General features: G+C 36.9%; 1 protein-coding gene across 1 annotated transcript in view; it reads left to right on the top strand.

Annotated features, from left to right (window-relative positions):
* The first annotated feature begins 8,616 nt into the window (after positions 1–8,616).
* The window catches only part of slc4a5a (solute carrier family 4 member 5a), a 30,784-nt gene continuing 29,944 nt past the window's right edge, over positions 8,617–9,456 (top strand). The window contains exon 1 of the mRNA XM_028456449.1: positions 8,617–8,674. Coding sequence (XP_028312250.1) covers positions 8,617–8,674 — 58 coding nt within the window. The remainder of the gene's footprint in view (positions 8,675–9,456) is intronic.

Here is a 9,456-nt window from a genome sequence, read left to right as displayed (position 1 = left end):
CATGTTTTGTACTGTATATGAAGTGAGTTTAAAAATCAAAGCGCTCAGCCGTCTGAGCTGCTAACTTTGTTTTTTTTTTTTTTCATTTTTAAAATCAAGCTTTGGAATCGTTCTTGTCTTTTAAAAGATCAAACTGACTTCCGGTCGAGGGCGACTTTGTAAAGGTTTTTGTATCTGAGTTTTCGAGCAATCCCGGCTCCTGCCTTTGTATCAGCACTGCTGTTCTCATCCATGAAGCTGAATTTGTCTACTGGTTTGTTTTTGTTTTTATTTATTTAATTGCAGGGTGATTTCTTTGTAAATAAATATTAATTTAAAAATTCAAAATGTCTCCAATCTGTTCAATAACGTAGATCAGGAGTGTCACATACACAGATCACAGCGGCGCTACATCACAGCATACATGTCGTAAGGGAACAAGGGTCCGTGCACTTTGTGTTTAGAAAAAAAATGGGTGACGGATCCATTTTCAGTTTTTCATTATATTTTTTTTTCCATCATCAAATAAAAAACTATTTGTTTTTTCGTTTTTTGTGTTTTATAACAAATAAAAAGACAGGAAACAGTTTGTTTTCTGTTTCATTTTTTCTAATGGACTAACAAGGCTAATATTAAGGCTCAGCCTGTAAATGTATAGTTAAAATAAAAAGATGGGCAACTTTTATGACAGCGGGGGACACAAACGTGGTTTAATGATCCGAAGGCCACATGTACAACGTTTCAGCTTGTAGAATAATGACCAACCTGATGAGCTTTAATATGGGAAAGAACAAACATTTTTAGTGTGTGTGTGTGATTATTTTGTGCATTTTTCTGTTTTTTTTTTTTTTTTTCTTCATAATTTGTTTTGTGTATTCTGATTTTGTGAATTTTTTTATGTGTGTTGCCATTTTTGTTGTCATTTTGGTGGTATTTTGAGTTTTTTTTGTGTGTGGGTGTTTTTAGAGCGTTCATTGGGGGGGGCGTGGGGGCACACAGACTTAGCCAGAGGGCCGCATGTGGCCCACTAAACACATTTTTTCATAACAATTTTTTAAAAAAAAGAAAAATCAAAACAAAGAAAAAGACGTAAAATGTATGAATGCATTTGTATTTATGTATTTTTGATTTTTTTTTTTTTATGTATATTTCTAATTTGATAATAAATCATGTCAATCAACTAAAAATTGATACCCTGGGTAACAAGGTTAATGTTATCACTCTGCTTTAAATATATGAAATATGGACACTTTTAATTCAATACTTTAAGCTTGGCTGTAGCTTCAGTGGTGTTATGCCACATGTAGGCCCACACACACACATACACAGTAGATTCAATGGTCTTTACACACACATCTTTACCTGTTCTTCACTTCCTTAATTGACTCCATCTATGTTTGGAATAGTTACAGAAACACAGCACAACCCAAACAAATGATACACAAACGTGAAATATTATTGTTGTGAGCCTGGCTTTTGTTTGCGTTATCAAGCAGGGGAAACATTTTCCTCCCATTGTCATCTGCCTTTTCCTCCTCCTTATCATCATGTGGTACAGAGCACCTGTGCACGGCTCCCATTATGATGTGCAGTGTTCCTGGGAAATTGGATGAAATTACAACAAACAGTCATTTCAGCCCCAGGTATCATCAACAGTGAGGAGACAGTCCTCGGCACTATTCAGAACATAAAATGGAAAACAAAAATTGCTGTAAACAATGTGGCACGCAAAACAAATCGGAAAATTACCTGAAAAACACAAAACCATGACAAAAAATAAACTAAGTCACAGAAAAACGCACAAAAACCAACAGAAATAAAACCACAAGAAAAATACACAAAATTAGTTGCATCAAAAAGGAGCACAACCCTTCATCAGAGACTAATGCACTAAATAGATGGCTGGGAGATACATTTATTTTTTTCTTTTATCAACCAGAGAAACTCAAAATGATCTGTTATGGTTCATTTGTAATAAATCAGTGTATACTTATTTCTAACACACTCGTGTAATGCATCATTCATTAATTGTGTCCTCATTGACTCAGTAAACCGTCTTCAGGTCTGGTTTTCGTTTGCGTTCCAGCTCGTGCACGACTTTTTGCACAGATCCCATGTATTGACCTGTTGAGAGATTTTCTGGTGGAGTGAATCCACTTCCTGCCTGCAGCCCTAGTTGGGTGAGTATTGACTGAACCATGAGGGAACAGGACGGCCTGTGTTGGCTTAACTGGTTTGAAGCTCCACTGCAACGTTTCCATTGATGCAGAAGCCCACCGAGCAACTGAGGAATCATCTCCACTCTCACCTTTCAGCAAACGTCTGATCCAGGTAGGACGCTTCTCTGCTTTTCCGTAGCTCCTCGCAAAGAAAACGATGCTTCCACGAAATCCAAGTATCAGAGTCCAAACACAGAAGAATGAAGCAGAAATATTGCCTGTCTGGGAGGTTGTTAATGCTTCTAAATGATGAAAAATGTCAGAATCTGTCTGTTTTAACCTTTATCTGTGCATTTCTAGTTGTTTCTATTGAGTTTCATTTCTGCCACTGGGAGAAAGAACATATTTAAAGCTCATTATGGCATAAAACAGTCCTAAATATGAGATACTAAAGTCCTAAGTAGTAGTCCAGCTAAAAAATCATAATATAAATAAGTATGTATCATTTTGCTCATGATTGTGATTTAACTAAACCTGGAAAGTTCAGTAATTCATGCATGAAAAGTGCACGAGCGAAATAATTTAAACAGAAACCTCATTGACAATCAAAACAAAGTATAGCAATTTTTTTAAATAGAATTTTCACTCAATTTTTTTCTAATCTTGACCAACTGTTTCTTCTAAAAAAGACAATAATATAAAGCACCAAAAAAGTAGTTCAATATGTCGTGTTTTGTTCATGTTTTATGGGTTATTTTATGCTTGAAATTAATAAAAGAGGTCATATCGCTTTATTTTATCTGCAGGTGTAACTTGTTACTTTTGGCATGTATGCAAAGTCGTGAAAAATAAAAAAAAAGGCCAAAATGTAAAAGTTTTTTCTAATCAAATGCAGCCAAAAAAAGTAGGTAAAAGGTCTTAACAGATGCTTGTGCACATCTGCACAACACTGAGGCACACCACGAGCAACCTATGCACAGGTTTACACACGAGTGAACGTGTGTGTGTGTGTGTGTGTGTGTGTGTGTGTGTGTGTGTGTGTGTGCGTGTACCATTGATCCTGCGCTCCAGCTGTTTACTGGGTGTGAAGGACACTGATGTGACAGCACTAATTATAGAAACCATTCCAACGGACGCCTCTAAAAAGATGTATCTGAACTTCATCTCTGCTGTATTATAATTATTACTATTATATATAATATATACACATATATGAACTTGTGTTATATATAGATTTATATTAAGGGTGTAACAATTCATTTACTAGATCGATTAATTGATTTATATTCCTACGATCCAACTACATCGATCTGTGCTCAGCTGGTCTTCCGGATCACATTAATTGATCTAAAATCATTTTAAAAGGTAATCAATCGATTGTATCGAAAAAAAGAAATAACGCATTGGATTTAAACACGGCTTTAAATGGATGATTGTTAAAGTGCTTTTAATAATAAAGACGTTACGGGTGACAACAAAACAAAATATGGTCGAGAAGTCGGCAAACGAGAAACCTTCCACCTTTGGGGTGGAAACACTTTGGCTTCTGCACAGATGGAGATGTTCTAAAGGAGTCGTTTACTGTGTCAACCATCGACCGTCCAGGACCATCTGACAGCATTCACAGCAGCAGCAGCAGCAGCGCATGTAGCGTTAGCGTTAACTATGTAGAAAGCCTCAAGCTTCACATCAAGGTTTCAACCTTCAACCTTTCCTCAAGGATGTCATTGGGCTAATGAAAGAACTGCATTTATCTAGGGTGACCATATTTTGACTTCCTCTTGGGCCCACCTCGGCATACTCAAAAAGTACTCGTCGTTTTCTTGAATCAACCTTGTAACGGCAAAATACAATAGCAGATAACTTGTTATTGTCCGTAAGGTAAGCAAGGTAAGGTAAGCATACACATTTTTGTACACACGTAAAGACTAGCTACAGAAAAGATGAGCAACATTTATTCATCTAGAAATTGAACTTATTTTACCCCTAACTTCCTACATTCTAAGTTTTTGCCAGTTGTTCCTTTGTTTTTAAACTTCTCTCTGAACCTCCATGGAGGGTTTTATCATCCTGGAAGGTCTTCCTGATAAATAATTTTCATTTATTCAACCAGTAATTAGTCTCTTTCAATCCATCTTAGACTTTAATCTTTCTCTTCTCTCTGCCTCGTGTGTGACGATTTAATCAAAACAAATCGGCATCTTTATGGATTCCGTCACATGTGCGTAAAAGTTGCCGTTTAGACTTGATGCTGGTTGTAAGAAGCAACTCCGTAGCTTTCAGAAACTCCTGGACTTTCTCAGACTGAGCAAATATTGGTGGAGTTACAGACTTCTGAAATAACACGTTCTCGAAATGCGTTCAGGGTTCCTGGGCAAAGCGGACATTTTCACGAGTTTTTAACAACGGACAAGACAAGGAAAGAGGACATGTGCAGATGAAACCGGACGTATGGTCATCCTAATTTATCCATTAATACTCACAGATCTGCGCCCAACGAGAGTCTGCATTTTTCCAAAAACGTTTGGTCAGGAGGCGGGGCTTTTGTACTTTCCCATTTCGTATACTGGTCCCGACCAGGTTAGCCGTTCAGCATAAGTTACCATGGTCACACAACTTTGATGAGTTAACCAGCATCGCAGTACAGCACACGTGGAATAAATCTTGGAAGTTAGCGCGATAAGAGTAAATCCAGCTTTGTAGTATAGGCCCCTAGTGTCTTATTGTGTTTGTCTCATTTTGCTGTCATGTCATGTCTCTTCTTGTTGTATCTCGACTTATCTTGACTCATTTTGTCTTGACCCAGTTCGTCTCGATTTGTCTTTTTTTTATGTCTTGTTTTGTTTTGTCTCATCTTGTGTTGCTCCTATTATTGTCGTCTCATTTTATTTCCTCGTTTAGTCGTGTCATCTCATCTTATGTTTTAAGTTCAACTAAAGCTTTTCAGTTTAGAAAGAAGTCACATTTGCTGTAGAAAAATAGTTTTTATGAATATCTTGATTTTGAAGTCACATTTTTATTTTAAGTAAACTTTTTCACATTGGAGTAACACGTTTTTGTGGTTTGGTCCATATTCATGTGATTTGTGGTTAGATTTCCATTCCATAAAGTCACTTGTGCCCGAATGTGTTTTCCGAGCTGTAAACAACCACTTTTCGTTCACAGTATTTGATTTTTATGGCCTCTGAGTTCTCCTTTCCTCCAAAAGATGTTGAAGAAGTGTCTCTACGTGTTCGGTGACTAAACAAACAGAGTGGCTCCCCGCTGATGGTGTGAAACGATGCTAACGCAGTGCATCACAAATGGGCTGACAGAAAAACACAAATCTTCATAGTTGTTTCGTCACAAACGGCCCACAAGATGATAAATTAGGCAACAGTTGAAATCTGTCCGACACTCATTACCCGCCTGAAGCTTTGTTTCCTCCCGCTTTAGTGTCTAATACAACTACTCACACATCCAGCCACTGAAATATCACTGACCTTTCTCAAACGCTCAGAATAATGTCATCCATAAAACAACAAACATTTGAGTCACCGCCGAATATCAGCCGTTGCAATATTTAAAGCTTGTTTGGAGCTCGTACAGAAAAACATGGTCAAATGTGTGACAAAGTGTCTGGATACACAACAGATTTAGTGTGTGATGAGAGTGCAGCTTGTATAACGTCATTGCTTTCTCTGCTGTGACAAAAGAAGCTTCAGATGATAAATCTAGAACATTCCCCGTCATGACCTCAACACTTCACGTTTGATTCAATCTCACAAGAGCAGCTGGTTAAGTTAGAAGCCAGTGAAAATATATCATTATTGGCAGAGGGAAAAACACACAAGTCAGTAAAAGGTTAATAAACAATGACGTAGGATCAAAAAGTACAAAATCTACATCTCAGATGGGTCAAATATTTTGATGGCTCTGCAGAAAGGATTACATTTAAAAAAAAAAAAAAAAAAAAAAAAAAAAGGAATCGAGAAAACGACAAACAAACAAAAGAAAAAAGCTACATGTTTTTTTTAACAAACCAATGAAAGAATAAACAACAAACAAAGAAGATTAACAAACAACAAAAATAACAAACAAACAAAACAACAAAAGAATCAACAACAAACAAAGAAGATTTACAAACAACAAAAATAACAAACAAACAAAACCACAAAAGAATCAACCAACAAACAAAGCAACAATACAAAAAAACAATAATACAAGACACATGAAAAACAACCAACAAACAAGTGTGCAAACGAACAAACAACAAGTTAACCATGACAACAAATCGTTAAATCGTGGAAATAAACTAGCTAAGAAAACAAAGAAAAACAACTATCAATGAGTGAACCGAAGAACGAATAAATAAAATGAAAGAAAGATTAACAAAAAACTCTCTTAACTCTCGTAACTCTCTACAGCTGTTCGTAGAGTTCACTGTTTTTACCACAGCGATGTTTTGTAATGAAAACAGTTGATGTAGGTTTCCTTTCACTCACACATACCGTTAGATGGATGTAGCCTGCAGCTACGTGGCTGTTAGCAGCAGGAACGTGTCCAGGGGAAACAGCATGTCCCTCCCACCAGCACAGTAACAGGTTGGCCTTAAACTCTGCTGGTTGGACTCAGAGTTTCCCGCTCATTAGTTTTAATTATGCACATTTCCATTGACCTGGGTGTCATTTTAATTATTTCCCCATTGATCTACACAGCATGCAGGTCAATGAACAGGAGCTGCTGCAGCTGGAGGCCTCGTACAGCAGAGCGCTGTCACTTATTAACATGCACCGACATGGCACCAGTAAACTGGTTGATTGAAACATCACAAATGCTACTGTGTGAGGATTTTTTTTTTTCGTCATTTAGTCATTTAAATTATTTTAAGTTTTAGCCGAGATGACTATATCACGGCTATGTGTATTATCAGAAGGATGAGACACTCCAAGAAATTATGAAATTAACCATGAAAAGTACAAACCAAATAAACAACTCTATAATAATTAACCACATTCTAAAAACCAAACGGCATTCAAAGACAAGAAGAATTAATTAGAACAAATTTTGTTCAATTTTTGGCAAATTTTAAAGAAGGCGAGAGGTTTGAAAGTCATGAGGAAAATGAGTGGGAGGAGGCGGGATATAATGAACCCATTCAAAGTCATCTTTAATTGGTGTAAAATAAGACAAAATAAGAAGACGTAACTTTATTAACTAATGCCTGGCAGATTAAACAGACACTCATTTTATGTTCTCGTCACTCTGCTCCACGGGTGCTCCACAGCGGCAGCCCACTGCTCCTGAGGAATGAGTTCAATGCAAAGAACACATTACATATATGTAGCTTTACATAATGTGACCATGAAGGTGATCTATCACCACACCATGGGTGAACTGGTATAAAAACTCAACCCTGGCATTTTCTGTGCAGACACTACATTATCAGCGGACACCACGTAGAAGCCGTTATTGAGTCAGCGATGCTCAACATGTGGCTCTTTAATGTCTTCATTTTAATTATTATTCCCCCAGAAAACCTTAAAATGGGGAAACTTTAAACCCCTTTTTACACAATTCCTTTGGCCATTTTTGCTCTTTTTCAAAAAGTTCTGACACTTTAGCGACAGTACCTTTCGCCAATAAATATGCCTTTTTTCCAAATGTTTTTCTCCTTTTTGCAAGTTCTTTTTGACACTTTTTTGTCCTTTCTTTAATTTGTTTGGCCACTTTTCATCCAAATAGGCTAACTTTTTCCCAATAAATACCACTTGTTTCCTTTTCCCAACTACGTTTTGCCTCTTTTCGTTCCACATTTTGCCCTTTATTACTATTATTTGCCAGATTTTGCCCTTTAAAGCTACCTTTTGCCATTACATACTATTTGGTTCCTCTATTTACCCATTTTTGGGCCTTTTTTAGTCATTTTTCACTCTTTTCTTGCCACGTTTTTGCCACATTTGGACCATTTTTGGCCACCATGTCTGCCTTCACTAGCTTGTCAAAAAAAAACAAAAAAACGTAGTGTACTGGAAAAGTCCCTCTTTGGGTTGATGGCCCACCAGGACAATGCCCGGTATGCCCAGATGGCCAGTTCACCCTTGTCTATCACCGTTCCTCATCCTTACCTGTATTTGAAGATTTGTTTGCATCTTGTATTTCAATATTCAACCCAATGGCAGGAACTCGATTCTCCTTTTGGGAGAATAGAGTTCCGATAAACGAAGGGGGCAAGATTTAAACATAGGTGTAAAGATGTATGAAGTAACAGGAAGTTGCAGCAAAAAGCTATTTCAGCTTCATAATAAAAGCATGCCAGGAACCCTAACTCTAGAAACATTTTCAGGAGTTTCTTGATGCTTTTCAACAAACTTTTGGAATGTTTGTGTTATCTAAACCAAAAGCAAAAATTTTTTTTTTAGATAAGCAAATAAGTTGAAAACTAGTAGAATGTATTCAATCACATGTGCCTCTCTAATGGATCTCCCTCTTCAGCAGGATGGACCATGGAGATCGAGGGATGGGCGTCTCTCACCTGCGTTACGAGGAGGAGGAAGGTGAGTCATTGCAAGCGTGCGTGTTCGTCTCTGCGCTCCTGTGTGAGTGAGTGCACGCTGCATGTGAAGCTCCGTAAAAACCACTTTTCCTGTCCTTTGTTGACAGATGTATAGGGATGTAACGATTCACTCAACTCCCGATACGATTTGATTCACGATACTGGGTTCACGATACGATTCTCTCACGATTTATTTTACAAAATGGGACTGTAGACAAATTTTTTTTTTGGGAAAAAAACTAGAAAATACTGTACTATTTTCCTTTTATTTTTCATTGTCAAAAGAATTCCTTGATAAACTATTCAAAACAATGCAATTTAACTAAAAATAAATATTTAAGGAAATAAATAAAGGAATAATACAAATGAAAATGAAGGATATTAATTTAAATTCTGGTTCTATAATAAACAATGCAAAACTGCATAATAGTTTTTTTTTCTTTTTAAAAGTGCAACTGAAAATGTATTTTGTGCCTTAACACTAGCGCTGGTAACACAGTGGTCGGTTGGCATGCAGATATCTTGCAGTGAAGAAGAGAAGCTATGCTAGCAGACAGAGCTAATAGAAAAATGTGACTTTTGCAGATATTCATGTAATATTACAGATATTCTTTCGGTGCTAAAGAGGTAATGAATCATTTATTAACATATTTAAGAGTAGAAGGCAGCCAGAAAGAAACTATTAGCAGACACCGCCCGCCGCCTACACTTGTGGATAAAAAAAGTACTGCGATTCAATTTTCAGAAAATCGATATCAACCGTGATACCTATGAATCGATTTT

Source organism: Gouania willdenowi, chromosome 9 (genome assembly GCF_900634775.1).
Source record: "Gouania willdenowi chromosome 9, fGouWil2.1, whole genome shotgun sequence".
NCBI lineage: Eukaryota > Metazoa > Chordata > Actinopteri > Blenniiformes > Gobiesocidae > Gouania > Gouania willdenowi.
This window is presented reverse-complemented; position numbering and strand designations above follow the sequence as displayed.